The 15,679-nt window shown below is 37.5% G+C and overlaps 1 protein-coding gene across 2 annotated transcripts in view; it reads left to right on the top strand.

Moving 5' to 3' along the window:
* The first annotated feature begins 11,143 nt into the window (after positions 1 to 11,143).
* Positions 11,144 to 15,679, top strand: part of GCA (grancalcin) — a 33,790-nt gene continuing 29,254 nt past the window's right edge. The window contains exons 1-2 of one of the 2 annotated variants that reach the window (XM_060177805.1): positions 11,144 to 11,335; positions 13,712 to 13,876. In XM_060177805.1, coding sequence (XP_060033788.1) covers positions 11,309 to 11,335; positions 13,712 to 13,876 — 192 coding nt within the window. In that variant the 5' untranslated portion in view covers positions 11,144 to 11,308. The remainder of the gene's footprint in view (positions 11,336 to 13,711; positions 13,877 to 15,679) is intronic. The other variant, XM_007523770.3, reaches the window with a different exon arrangement.

Here is a 15,679-nt window from a genome sequence, read left to right as displayed (position 1 = left end):
AATTCACATAAATGTGGGTACTTCAAGTTGATACTCCCTACCATAATCTAGAGCCTTGGATGACTGAGTAGTAGTATATATGAACTAAAAAGAGAATTCCATGGTTTAAAGTTATATGGAAGATAGAGGGGTCATTAAGGTTATTAAAAAGATGTACTTAAAACAAGTAATTTGTAATGTATGTGTTTAACTAGGTGTGCCACCAGCTGGCCCCTAAGAAAAGTCATTGGTTAGAAACCAGTCAACTCCCATGTTCAGCCGGGAAGCAATTACAGAAGCCAGACCTTCTACCTTCTGCAACCCACAATGACCCTGGGTCCATGCTCCCAGAGGGATAGAGAATGGGAAAGCTATCAGGGGAGGGGGTGGGATATGGAGATTGGGTAGTGGGAATTGTGTGGAGTTGTACCCCTCCTACCCTATGGTTTTGTTAATTAATCCTTTCTTAAATAAAAAAAAAGAGAAAAAAAAGAAAATCATATTTAGTGGGGAGTGCGAACGGTGGTGCAGTGGGTTAAGCACACATGGAGCAAAGTGCAACAACTGGTGTTAAGGATCCCAGTTTGAGCCCCCAGTTCCCCACCTGCAGGGGCGTAGCTTCACAAGCGATGAAGCAGGTCTGCAGGTATCTATCTTTCTCTCCCCTTCTCTGTCTTCCCCTCCTCTCTCCATTTCTTTCTGTCCTATCCAACAATAAATGGCATCAATAACAATAACGATAATAACTACAATAATAAAAAACAGGGCAACAAAAGAGAATAAATAAATAACCATTATGCTATCTATCCTCACCCTAAAAAAATAAATAAAAAAAAATAAAAAGAAAGTCATATTTAGTGAAGTTTGGGTAAGTCCAAGGAAACCTGGCAGTGTTTTGGATAGATAACAGAAATACAGTTATGAGTACTTACTGAAGGTGTGCAAAATATCCAGTTAAGCATTCTATAGTGTGTTGTATCATTTTATTTTCTTTTAAAAATTATTTTTATTTATTTTTTAAATACTGGATAGAATCAGAAAGAAATTGAAAGGGGTGGGGGAGATAGAGAGGGAAAGAGACAGAGAGACACCTGCAGCTCTATTACGCCACTCCTGAACTTTCCCCTGCAGGACCTGGGTCCTTGAGCTCTGCAATGTGTGCACTTCACCAGGTGTGCCACCACGTGGCCCTAATTTTATTATTACACTAGTAACTAAGTATTTTTCTTGCTAATGGGATTATAAACTACTTGAAGAGAGGACATAATTACACCATTATACTACAAAAAATAGAACCTTGCTGATTTATCCGAGTGGGAATTTTACTTACTTTGATTCTAACAGCTAGTCTAATGCCAACCATTAAATGAAAATTGTTTAAGTGTAATGGAACCTCAGCCTTGCAAGTGAGCCTGATTCATGCTATCACTTTATGCATCTTCATAAAACATTGCCATGTTTTTTATTTACTTTGTGGAATTGATTTTATACCTACGTAGATGATCAGATGCTTCTTTAGATGAATCTGAATTATTAATTTTAGTTATTGAATATACCAAGGGTATTTTATAGATTAAGATAATTTCTCCCTTTCACCCTTCCTGGTGCCAGCAAGTGGAATTCAGCATATTAAAGTAGCAACAACAACAAATAAAGAAACAACCACCCACTGGTACTTAATCTTTCTATTCTTTAAAACATTGGGGACCAAAAGGGATTGCTGATTAAATATGAGGAAATAATGTCATCTTCTCAACACTGCAAAAGTGCTGTTTGGAAGAGAACCAAAAATCAAAATTTAGGCACACAGAGATAGCACCAGCTGTAGCACAACAGACTTTCATCTCTAAGTCATCAGAGATCCCAGGTTCAACCCCCAGAACAAACAGAAACTAGACATGAGCAATGCTCCTGTTTTGAAAATACATAAATATTTAAATGTTTATTTTTATTATAAACTCATTAAATATTTTAAGTACAGTACTATGTTTATTGACACTATTACTCATAGTGAATAAAATTTAACGAAGTTACAACTTTTATAGAGTTCACAACTACCAGGAGTAAGAAGACAGATAATAAACTAGAAAATATAATGTATGAAGTGCAGATAAATACTATGGTAAGGTAAGTACTAATGGAAAGATCTGGGGTCAACTAGGAATACCAGAGGAGACCACCTGGGACCTCAACAAGACAAGACTAGAACGACTTCAGGAACCCACCAAATCACCGGTGAGGGCAAATACTTGTGGCTTGTGGACAAAAACCATTGCTACTGCCCTCAGAATCTGGAGGAGGGGGGATGGGGGTGGGTGGGTGGGAGGTCCTCTGCTGACACCAGGGAACAGAGAACTAACCAGGAACTCAGGAGAAGATCTATACCTCAGTGGCATAGCAGTGGGGCTGTGAGGGTCTCTTTGCATAACCACTGGATTATCTCTGCCCCACCCTGCTTTATCTCTTGGTCAGGAGTCAGTTCTTCTTCTTCTTCTTCTTCTTCTTCTTCTTCTTCTTCTTCTTCTTCTTCTTCTTCTTCTTCTTCTTCTTCTTCTTCTTCTTCTTCTTCTTCTTCTTCTTCTTCTTCTTCTTCTTCTTCTAGTGTTTGCCCTTCTTCTGTAGCCAGTTAACAGCGAAGCCTACACAAAGTTTAAAAGCCCTCAGGCACCCATAGCCTACAGGCAAGAAAAAGAACAAAAGAGACTTTTAAGCCCCTGAGCTCCAACTCAGGGGTTAAAATAATATTGCAACAACTGTCAATTTCCACAACTGTGAACCCTTTAATTACCTTACTTAGACACAAGTCAATCCAGGCAAGAGTGATAAGTAATTTGAAAAGTACAGAGAGAGAGAGAGAGAGAGACCTCATAACATACTATATAGAATGGTTAAACCAACAAGAAGAAATACTGGAGAAATGAACCAGGACAAGAGTCCAGCTAAAAGCCCCCCAAAGGTTGAAGCACAAACTAATGATGTCAACATCCAAACACTAGTTAAGGAAATAATCACAGAAGTGAGTAAAGAGTTAGAAAGGATTGCCATTAGAAATGCAGAAACAACAAATGAGACTCTGGAAGAAAACACTAATTATCTCAAGGTTAGTGGAAAGAACTATATAATAATGTATATTTTTTTCATATATTGAATAAATGCCCTGAGTTAACCTTTGCTATTAGTGTCACATATAACCCTTAAATAATAATTCATAGTCACTTTGAATTAAGAATCACTTTGCTGGATGACACGTTAGTGATAAGAACTAAAAATTTTTAAAATTTTTAAAATTTAATTTTTTATTTATAAAAAGGAAAAATTGACAAAATCATAGGATAAGAACGGTACAACTTCACACAATTCCCACCACCAGAACTCTGTATCCCATCCCCTCCCCTGATAGCTTTCCTATTCTTTAACCCTCTGGGAGTATGGACCCAAGGTCATTGTGGGATGCAGAAGGTGGAAGGTCTGGCTTCTGTAATTGCTTCTCCGCTGAACATGGAAGTTGACAGGTTGATCCATACTCCCAGCCTGTCTTAACTTTTTCAGGGGAAAGGAGGTTAAGGAAACAAAAGTCAAACCACACTCTCTCAAAATATTTTTTTTCTTTTACTTTTGTTTTTGGACTGTTATTAGTTTTTTCTGATATTTTTATTTGAATAGATGTTTTATTCTGTCAAATTTCTTCTAATGAGTTTCATTTTCATCCTCAATTTTTGCTGTATGTAAGTTTCTATTTCTTCTTTTCTTAGAGATAAGAACTGTTGCTAATTCATTAAATAATAGTGGTGATAGTGGATATCCTTGTTTGGTTTCTGAATTTAGGGCAAAAGTTTTCAGCTTTTCTCCATTGAGAATGATGTTAATAGCTCTACATTTTAAAGACATAATTAAATTCAAAATATACAAAGAATTTCTGCCTAAGTTTATTTATTCATGATACATATTTTTCTATTGCCTACAAGAATTCAAATTATGAGTTTCTGTTTTTAAGTGTACACATGACAAAATTTTTTTTGATAAAGCAAATTTGGAAAAAGAATTGTCAGTGAAATATTTTCCCCCAAATTCTTAATTTTTAATTTTATTTATTATTTTTATATGTGTGTGTGTGTGTGTATGTGTGTATTTACTTACACATCTGTACACATTTATGTTATAATAGCAACTTTGCCTCAGTGGCTTAGATTAGCTATGCTTCTTCTTTTTTTTTTTTTTTTTTTCCTCTTTTTTTTTTTTTTTTCCTCTAGGGTTATTGCTGGGCTCAGTGCCTGCACCGCTCCTGGAGGCCATTTTTTCCCCTTTTGTTGCCCTTGTTGTTGTAGCCTCGTTGTGGTTATTATTATTGTCATTGTTGATGTTGTTTGTTGTTGGATAGGACAGAGAGAAATGAAGAGAGGAGGGGAAGACAGAGAGGGGGAGAGAAAGACAGACACCTGCAGACCTGCTTCACCGCCTGTGAAGCGACTCCCCTGCAGGTGGGGAGCCGGGGGCTCGAACCGGTTTCCTTACACCGGTCCTTGCGCTGTGCGCCACATGTGCTTAACCCACTGCACCACCGCACGACCCCCTGCTATGCTTCTTTTACTTAATTCAAAGATAAATGCTTGAGAGTAAATTGTAGTCAAATATATTTAGAGTCTCATTGTCTTTTCTTGAAATCATGGTTTATATTTAGCTGGTAGATATCAACTGTCTCTATAATTGTGACAGATGTTCCAATTGCTTAATATTCTTCCCACATAATCAATTAAATATTTTTATTTCACCTCCTCTCATAATAGCTGAGAAAATCCTGTAGTAGAATAGGAGGTGGGCTGTTGGATGGATTACTGAAATAAAATACTGAGATTAAATGAACCAATATTCTGACTGACTCAAGAATGACTAAATATGCTTTTAAGAAAACTATAAAATATTTTGATCTTAATTTAAATATCAATATCCTAATATGATTAATCTTTAATTAATTAATATGTAATTTGTGTTTTATGATATATTGTGATAGTGTTACATGTACATATTTTTTCTTTATTGAGGCATGTATGTATTTTCTTAATACATGTGCATTTGAATACATGTGCATTTGTCCATGTTCAATTTTTGATTTTGTGTGTCTGTATTTTTTTTTTTTTGCTAATAAGATCAAGAAAAAAAAATCCCTTAGAGGGGCTAGGTGGTGGTGCACAAGTTACAACATGCATGGATCCAGGTTTGAGTCCCCAGCCCCTACCTGCAGGGGAAAAACTGTCAGTGGTGAAGCCATGTTGCAGTGGATTACTGAACTAAAACCACCTCCTTCCCTCTTGATTTCTGGCTGTCTCTATCCAATAAATTAATAAAAATAATAAAAAACACTTGGATACCATATTTCTAGAGAGAGACTCCTATGAACTATATAGTCTGTGATTACTTTAAAAAGCAAGACTAATAAGAATGGAGAAAAAACATATGTAGGTGTAAGGAGAGAGAATTCTAGAAGAAAAGGCAAACATTGAGATCTTGAACACACTAAATCTCACATTTTTAGTGTGATAGCTTTATGACACATGCCAGTATACCTCTTTAGCACACAGAATCAGAATATATTTCATATGTTATTGCCAGATATGTTGCCTATTAGATTTTTTTCTTGATTAAATGAAATTAACTGTTACTTTAAAAATGTATATAAATGTGGTCTATTTCAGTAAATCTGAGGTATCCAAAGGGGAAGACAGGAAAGGATGAGAGAGGGTTAGGTGTCTAGTGTCCTCTGCTAAAGGGGATGGTAATCTAGTAATGATTGAAGTGTGCTGACACTGATTTGGGGAAGATGTAATATTGTACTCCTGTGAACAAAACAATACTGTAGAATAAATCTTACTCATTAAAAAAATTATGTTCATTGTAGAATAGCATAATATTGAAGATTATATGAATCAGTTATATCTTATCACAGCTATTTTTGATATTTATGAGTATTTTCTACCAATATTTCACTATGTAAATTACATGATATGTACATTCATCCTTTGTTCAACAAAGAGCTAATTGAGAAAGTTTCAACTATGAGGAAGTCTAAGGAATATATCTAAGGAATATATCTCCTTTCCTAACACATGGGACTACCTCATTCCAAAGTTACAGATATTAGATAAAGGCTAGGGCTTAGGTTACTGGGTACAAATGTACATGTATCCATTACTAAGAGACAATGATATATCTCAAAGTAAGAGTGTTTAATAACCCTCCATCATTAGACTTAGACGTAATAAGTTTGACTTTCTAGTAGATGGCCTAAAGAAGGCATCATGGTTTCTCTAATCATATATTTATTACTTAGGCCTAGACACCCTCCTCTCCTACCCCTTATTTCATTTCCCTCAATCGCTCTATCTACTCTATTAACTATACAAAAGGAAGTCAGTAAGATATATTCTTCCATCTCTTTTAATCTCTGCTGACAGAACATCAACATTATTGTTACTTGATAAGCTTTAGAAGAAATACTATATTTTATATATAATTATTCGAGGTCCTAGGCAGAGAATCCTTAAATTCCCACATAGATTATGTAGTCCTAAATCTCTATAATCAATCCCTCTTTGTACCATTACTTGTCATACTCATTGGGAACGTGGGGACAAGTAGTACTTATTCTGTGACTTATTTTGTTCCCTGGAACTTCTATAACTCTGTGTCTCCTCTGGAACTGGGATACAAAAAGCCGCCCAGGGTAAGCCCCAGACATTCAGCTACACCCATTCCATTCTCAGAAAGGCACTATGTAGGGAAGAAGGCCTTTTTCCTTTCTTTCATAGCCAGTTCTAGCAGGCTACTTGCCGATGGTGTTGCCTCTGCTGCCATCTTGTGGAGTTCTTACTAATTTTCACTGCGTGTTTGAAATTGATTTATCTCTGATTAATTTATAACTAGATGCAATTATCGCTCTTCTTGGACAAAAAGTAGGAAATATAAGATATATATATATTTAATAAGAAATGTATATAATAAACCATGACTATAATTTGGCATGATTTTAGATTATGATTTTTTTTTAAATAAAAACAGAACAACAAGAAGGAATAATAAATTTTCTAATAGGAAATATCCCTTTTTTTATAAAGGAGAAACTTAGATTAATATAATTTCTATTATATTTCTCAAAGTCACACAGTAACTAGGTATACATGGAGTCAACTATGGATCTTGGCATCAATTGTGGATCTTTGCAGTATTTTCCTATACAGTTCCTTCAAGAGTTATCAAAGGAAATAATTACTACAATCAATTACTATAACTTTTATTTATTTATTTATTTATTTATTTATTTATTTATTTATTTATTTTTACCAGAGTACTGCTCAGCTCTGGCTTATGGTGGTGTGGGGGAAAGAACCTGGGACTAGAGAGCCCCGGACACAAGAGTCTGTTTTCAATTATTTTTAAAAGCATGCATGGATTGTTATTTTTTTCAGTTTCTAATTTGTGATAACTCAAACATTAACGTGCTCTGTAGCTTAATTCTTGTATATTTTGTAACTTCTAAATATTATAATCAGGGCTTTCTTGGTTCATTCATAACCACAAAGGCAATGTGTATTTTCACTATTCAAATATTAAAATAAATCAGCTCATGTTTCTTTACAACATATTTTATAATTTCTTTGATTTGTCTACATTTGTAATGCAATTTATAACTCTTATTAGTTTCTTCCTAAAGTGAAATTGGCTCTACACATTTTACATTATTTTGAAGATCCAATATGGTAAGCTGTTCTGAAAACTATCATGAACTATGTACGTAAATTGATTGTAATTTAAAACTATTTTTACCAGGTAATATACCCAGCTATAGTTTGACATATGGGGGTGGGTGGGAGAGAATCTTATTTTTACACAAACACAAAATGCCTGAGGATTAGTCTGGAAATAAGGTAATTTTATTTATTTATATTCATTTATTGAATAGAGACAGAGAAACTGAGATGAAAGAGGGACATACAGAGGGAGAGAGGGAGAGAGACAAGGCCCTTCCTCATGGTAACATGTGGTCAACTGTTAAAGTGGGACCTTTATGATGGAATGAGTGCTTTTCTAAGAAGACTACAAAGAACTTGCTCCCTGTTTCTCTGTGTCTACTCATGTCAAACAAAAGTCATATGTGGGCATCCACAACTCAAGGAGAGAGTTTTCAGTAGACACCAACCCTGAAGGCACCATCATCTTGGGCCTTGAGGCCCCAGAACTATGAGAAATAAATTACTGTTATTTAAGCAATCCAGCCTGTGTTATTTCATTGAAGACCTTATGTGTGTAGATTCTCCAGCTACATGAATGTAAAGGTTGCAGAAATTATTTTTCATAAATAATAAGCTACATTTTAATGCTCTAGGTCAATTATCCATTAATATGTATGAACATTAATGTAAAACAGCGTTAAGTTCTTGGACTTCTCTTATTTTCATTGGCATCTTTAACAATTCATTTTCACTTTTGGGCTATATTGGAGGTATAACTCCTGACTACCAATCAATTTTTACCAGCTTTAAGTATTTTTCTGCATAGATAATCAAATGGAGAATGGCAAAGTTCTTAAGACGCAGGTGCTGGATAGGTAATAAGTATGCTCACTAGCTAAAGCTTACTATTTTTATCTGACACTTACATCGGCAGCCTACCTGATATACAAGGTCTCACAGACACGTCAAATCTAAATTCAATACTGATTCTTGATTGACCATCTCAGAGGGCTTTCCCACCAGTATTGACTATTGTTAGAGATGAACGGAACTAGACACCTGTTACAATGGTGAGAGTGAGTTTAATAATTAATAAACTAATAACATAGGGAAAATAAGTCATAGTGAGCTGAACTCAACTTTAAAATGTACGGTGCTGAGTGGATGTCTTTTTTTTTTTTTTTTTTTCATTTATTGGATAGGGACAGCCGGAAATTGAGGAAGAAAGGGGTGATAGGAAGGGAGAGAGACAGAGAGACACCTGCAGCCCTGCTTCACCACTCACAAAGTTTTCCCTTGCAAGTGGGGACCAGGGGCTCGAACCCGGGTCTTTGTGCACTGTAACATGTGCACACGAGGTCCCTTGAGTGGATGTCTTAAAGAAAAATAAATGAGGAAATAGGAAAGAGGTAACTGAGGGTTTTTAAGGTCAGGGAAGTGAAATATCCTGTAAGGGAGGGGGGTTGGTCCAGTTGAAACCCATTGGTTTTTGCTAGTTCAAACATCAGGGTGAGGTTCCCATTCTCTCACAGAGACTAAAGAAAGGGCCCTCTACACTCAGGTGTTGACTAAAAGAAACAGTAAATTCTTTTTTGGTTATAGGGAGGTACTTTAAGGGAGGTTGATAATATTGAGTTGTAAGAATCTCTTATTATCCATTTAAGTCTTTATAGATCAGAATTAAGGGTTAGTCAAGGATTGAGGAGACAGCTCAATGGGTAGAGTGCCTGCACCTTTAAAAGAAACACTATCCCTATATTTAAGACTTTATGTATAGAAGAAAAGAGACTCAGTGGAAACTTAACTGCTAACATACATAACATCACTTGAAAAATTATTATAATGAAAAAAAGATACAAAAATTTACACCAGAGATTCAGACAAACATTGTTAAGTGTAAGGCACTATCTTTTCTGACCATTTGAATTGCAGTTTATCAGTTAGAGTAAATATTTGCAACAACATTTTGTCATTTACAAGCAATATTTCATCATTTTCAGTTTTGATACTCATATATACCTCTTACAAGGCCCTCCTATTTATATATACCAAGAATTTCACCCTTTTGGCTAAAGTTCCTTATTGTATTAGAGGAACCTACACTCTCACGAGTGGTTTGTTCTTTAGAAATCTTCCTCTCATTCTGCATCTACTTGGTAAAACTAGGTTTCAACAAGACACAGCACAGATCTTCCTCTGCAATATAGCTGCGTAATAGTTACCCAAGTTTATTTCCTCTTACAGTAACACTTCTTTTCCTCAGAATCTTCAGAAATGTTTTAGGCAATGCTTCAGATCTTGCTTTTCAGCTACCAAGTTGCAGATGCTACCACAACACCATCCTGACTTCCCTGGGCAGACCTCACCAATGTGTCCTGGGACTGCACCTCCCCAAGGCTCTATTCCCTTGTAAGGGAAAGATAGAGACAGGCTGGGAGTATGGATCGAACTGTCAATGCCCCTGTCCAACAGAGAAGCAATTACAGAGGCCAGACCTTCCACCTTCTGCAGCCCTTAAAGAATGCTGGTCCATAATCTCAGAGGGATAAAAAATAGATAACTAATGGAGGAGGATGGGATATGGTACTCTGGAGGTGGGAATTGTGTGCAATTGCATCCCTCTTATCCTATAATCTTGTCAATCATTATCAAATCACTAATAAAAATTATCAAAACAAAGAAGAAATGTTTTAGGGATTGTTTTATTTTTCACTATCATTTAAAATATTATCCTGATCTTTGTGTGCTTAAGCTAAAATTATCCTGTCCTTTTAATACAGGAGTTTCAGAAGAAAAAAATTGCTAACTAATATTGCTTAATAAAAGTAAAATAATTTAATATTTGACTTTTCACTGAATGATTAAAACCAGCTGTATCTTGGTATATGTAATTAGGAGGCACATTTTAAGAGTGGACCTAAGAGGTGGGAGGAATAACACATGGGATGCACTAACTTCATCAGCGTGTGTGCGTGTGTGTGTGTGTGTGTGTGTGTGTGTGTGTGTGTGTGTGTGTAATTTAAGGGGACGTCAAGCAATGCTTGAGACCAAATTTGCATTTAAAATATTCATTGTTTACTTGGAAATGAAATTTAACTAGATAGATACCTTATTTATTTGCTAATCTTAGCAACCCTAATCACCATTTATCTACTAAATTACAAATAATCTTTTGGTGGTTTTGTCTTTACAAGTGGAGGCTTGGAAATTCAACAAATAAACAAAGACGTGAGTTAAAGAAGCAATGGCCTGGGGGGTTTGGGTTTCTAAAGATAAAGTGGAAATTACCAAAGACTTTAAACTTGTTTAAACATGAGACAGAGAGACCAGAGTAAACCAATAGGAGCAGAGCAGGAAGGGGGCAAGGTACGTGCAGCCAACCAGAGTTGAGATGGGTGGGACTAGACTAGCGGAGGGTTTGGACGGTGAGGTTCCAGGAAAAGAGAGAGAGAGACCCAGCCAATGGCAATCGAGGGGGCGGAGCTGAAGGCCTCAATCTCAGGGAAGTGAAAGGCCGAGTGAGTGTTTCTTCCATCCTCACTTGTGCCAGAGGTGGCACGGTTCACTAGGTTGAGTAACGCTGACTCCTACTTGCTGGGCTTATCATGGCCTATCCAGGATATGGAGGAGAGGTGAGTTCAGATCGCTTCGCCTTGACCTCCGCCCACGAAAGTGTGGCTCCTTTGAGGGCGGTGCTAAAGTGCCAGGTCCGCCCTCGCCCGTCCCTCTCACTTTCCTAGCTGCGCAGGGGCTGGGCACAGCGGTGAGGCGCAGGTGCTCTGATGCTTGAGAATGCCCTAGGTGTGTGCTTTTGGCGCTGAGGACATGGTGTGCTCTTAGAAACGTTGTTCTTGGGGTGGAGGGACAAAACACTCCCAAACCACTCGTTTTTGCTAGATGGTTTTTCATGGTATTTTTTGAGGACATCTTGCTTTGTTTATGAATATATGTCAAATGCCTCTTAATTTTCACTATCTTGCCAAGGACAATGTATTTCAGACTTGTAGGGGGATGAGAGATGGTCCTTTCGCTTGCTAATATGTGCACTTAACTGGGTGCATCACAGCCTGGCTCTCAGTCCTGTTAAATCTTAAGCCTAGAATGGACCTGATAAAATTTCTTTTTTTTAAAATATTTATTTATTTATTCCCTTTTGTTGCCCTTGTTTTATTGTTGTAGTTATTATTGTTGTTGGATAGGAAAGAGAGAAATGGAGAGAGGAGGGGGAGACAGAAAGGGGGAGAGGAAGATAGACACCTGCAGACCTGCTTCACCACTTGTGAAGCGACTCCCCTGCATGTGGGGAGCCTTGGGCTCGAACCAGGATTCTCATGCCAGTCCTTGCGCTTCGTGCCACATGCGCTTAACCCGCTGCGCTGCCGCCCGACTCCCCGTGATAAAATTTAAATTAAACAAGTCTTGCTTATTTTGGGTGGAGAAATAAAAGTATTTACTTTTGTGTGAGAGATAAGGCAAAAAAAAAAATCCGTAAGTGTTTTTAAATCTGACCAGCACCAGGATCAGATTTTTGAATTAGAACATTAATGCTCCAAATCAGGAAGGAAAAATAAATAGAGACATGGGAGAAAAAAAAAGATGAGAAACTATATCCTTAATAGGAAACAAATAGTATATAACTTGGGGTCAAACAGTCAGACTATTGTTTGACTCATAGTCTGTTTCTTGTTACCTATTGATGTTAACCACTTCAGGAAACCTTGACGTTTCATGTCATTAATTGGAAAAGGGGCACAATTTCTTACTTCATAAAATTGTTGAAAAATAATATACTGTAAAGAGGGGAAAGTATTTAGGATAAAGTTCCCAGTAAACATGAGCTATCACATCATTATTATCTATTATTGTTATCTATCTATTGTTATCTCAACTGTTGCCATTAGTTCTAAGGTGTCCTGCTGCTATTATCACCTTATTGAGTTACTCACTGTGCATTATAAAATAAAAACTCCCATAAAATAAAAACTTTACATTTGGGGTCCTGGGTAGTGGTGGCCTTGGTAGAGTGCACATGTTATAATATGCAGGGACCCAGGTTGAAGCCCCAGGTTCCCACCTGCAAGGGGAGAGTTTTGTGAATGGTGAAGTAGTGCTGCAGATGTCTCTCTTCCTCTCTCCCTTCCCTCTCAATTTCTGACTCTCTCTACCCAATAAGTAGAGATAATAAAATTAATTAATTAAAGAAGATGTAATAAAAATAAATAACATGCTATCTGTCTTACATATGTCATAAGTTCATTAACATGTTTCCCAGTATTTTAAAAAGGGCACCATAAAAAATATCTCTAGCCTCTCAGAAGTAAATTTAACAGACTGTGGTGCACAGTTGCAAAAGTGTTTACTAACCCTGAATAATCAAAGGATAAGAAATCGTCTGCTATAGTACAAAGAAGCAGTACGCCTGGAGGAGGCACATACTTGTAATGTATGATTAAACAAGGAAACTGTAACCTAATCTGAGAAGCAGCATAAACTTGAAATACCCTCTTCATCAAGAAGGGGTTAATTTTTAAAAAATGTATTTATTGGATAGAATCACATAGATCAAGAAGGAAGGAGCAGATAGAGAGGAAAAGAGGAGAGACACCTCAAACCTGGGTCCATCTGCACTCAACCAGGTGTGTCACCACCCAGCCCCTTTTATAGATAATAGCTCATTGCAGTGAATTTGGCATCTTTTGGTAACTCTATTATTTTCTAGTGGATTTCTCATAATTATTTTCATTTAAGCAATATAACGTAAAATTAATAAACAGGGTGTATTGCACCAAAGTAAAAGACACTGGGGTAGGGTGGGAGGAGTGTTCAGGTGCTGGAACATGATGGCAGAGGAGGCCCTAGGAGTTAGACTGTTATGTGGAAAACAGAAATGTTACCCATGTACAAACTACTTTATTTTATACTCAACTATAAATCATTAATGTCCACAATAAAAACAAAACAAAAATTAATAGAAAAGATTTGTATTAATTTACTTTTTACTCTGACAGTTTGGGCCATTTAGTGGCCAGATGCCAGGAATGCAGATGCCATTGGGACAGCCAGTGCCAGGAATAGGGCCAAACCTGACCCCTGGTGGATACCCTGGATATCCAAACAGTTATTCCTCAGCAGAAGATCCCATATGGAGATACTTCACAGCTGTTGCTGGACAGGTATGATGCTAAATATGTCTCATAATTATGAGTTCTTAAAACTATTGTTCCTTGGTGTGGCATTTTAAGTTTGAAGTTTGTATTTTAAGCTTAAATAAATTGATTTTTTTTTTCTGAGGTCAAAGATGAAGGTAGTCATAATCATAACTGTTTACTTGACTGGAAGAGGAAACAAAGTGGTATGAGAAGACTAAACCAGAGAAAATTTGGAGAAAGAGATATTTATTTAAATGCCCCTGGAGTTGGGCAATATCTGAGTATTCTAAAGGAGACTGTATGAAATGTGGGTGGTTCTGAGAGAGGCTTATTGGTAAAGAAAATCAGGAAAAAGTAAAACAGGTTGAGATGGAAGTTCAAATATCAGACTAATAGAGAGATTGATGTTTGATCCTTATTCATAGTCCCTACCTTTTTTTTTTCTTTACTTACTTGCTGGGCTCTCATGGGGGGCCTATCTTGGGTCCAGCTCTCTCTGTGTGACCACTATCCCATTGGCCACCAGAGATTTGTGCAGATAAGAACTTGTCCCGAGGGAGTCGGGCGGTAGCACAGTGGGTTAAGCGCCCGCGGCGCAAAGTGCAAGGACCAGCGTAAGGATTCTGGTTTGAGCCCCTGGCTCCCCACCTGCAGGGGAGTCACTTCACAAGTGGTGAAGCAGGTCTGTAGGTTTCTGTCTTTCTCTCCCTGTCTTCCACTCCTCTCTCCATTTCTCTCTGTCCTATCCAACAATGATGACATCAATAATAACTACAACAATAAAACAACAAGGGCAACAAAAGGGAATAAATAAATAAATATAAAAAAAAATTGAAAAAAAAAAAAAGAACTTGTCCCGAGGCAGCAGGGGTGGGCATGCTGGTGTACCTCTTTGCAAGCCTTGGCAAGATAGGAGACCAAAGATCACCTCAGGGGACTATGACAGCAGATAACCAGTTTATTGAGCTACAGAACAGAGTTTGCAAAGGGTGGTAGGAGGAAGCAGTTTGTTTATACCTAATATGACAAGGGTGAGGGTTTTTCCAGTAACTGCTGGGAGGGTGGTCTAGACGGTTTAGGGGATGAGGAAGTGAGATTATCAGCAGGCTCACAGAGAGAAAGAGAGAGGGAGAGGGAGAGAGAGGAGGGTCTTTGGGTGGGCAGGGGTAATTGAACCATATATGGTCAGAAGAACTGGAGACAGGTGAGGGGACATCTAGTAGCTAAGTAAGTGGACTAACCGGTTTGAGAACAAGGAAGTGAACCTTTGTGCTTAGAGAATGTGGAGCCCTTGTGGGGCAAGGTAGTCTGATAGGGGGACAGAATCCTGGAGGCCGAGCCCCCGATGCTCGACTCCAGGTGGGGGAGTCTTGACTGGGTGGGTGTACCACCAGGCACCTATTTCATAGGAAGTCCACACCATGCTCAACCTCAGCCTCACAGTTCCCCATACTTACTAAATAATTAGGATTTCATACAATTTTGGTTATTTAGTTTTTGATTGATATCAGGATTATCATTAAGGTTTACTGACTGCAGAATTACTCCGTTGCTCCTAGTGGCCATTATATTTTTCCTTTCTGTAGGAAAGAGTAAGAGACAGAGAGAGAAGGGGAGGTGAGTAGAGAGAGAGAGAGAGTGAGAGTGAAAGAGACCTGTAACACTGCCCCACTGATATTATTCTTTTGCTTAAATGTTCACTTAAATAGAGGATATATACACAATTACTACTTGTGTCTGTCACTTTGTTTCAGCTATTCCAGTTCTATTCACAACCCTCATTTGTCTTTTTCTCTGTGTATGGTAGAGGTTAAAATGCTTGAGCAC

Source organism: Erinaceus europaeus, chromosome 18, assembly GCF_950295315.1.
Source record: "Erinaceus europaeus chromosome 18, mEriEur2.1, whole genome shotgun sequence".
In the NCBI taxonomy this organism is placed as follows: domain Eukaryota; kingdom Metazoa; phylum Chordata; class Mammalia; order Eulipotyphla; family Erinaceidae; genus Erinaceus; species Erinaceus europaeus.
This window is presented reverse-complemented; position numbering and strand designations above follow the sequence as displayed.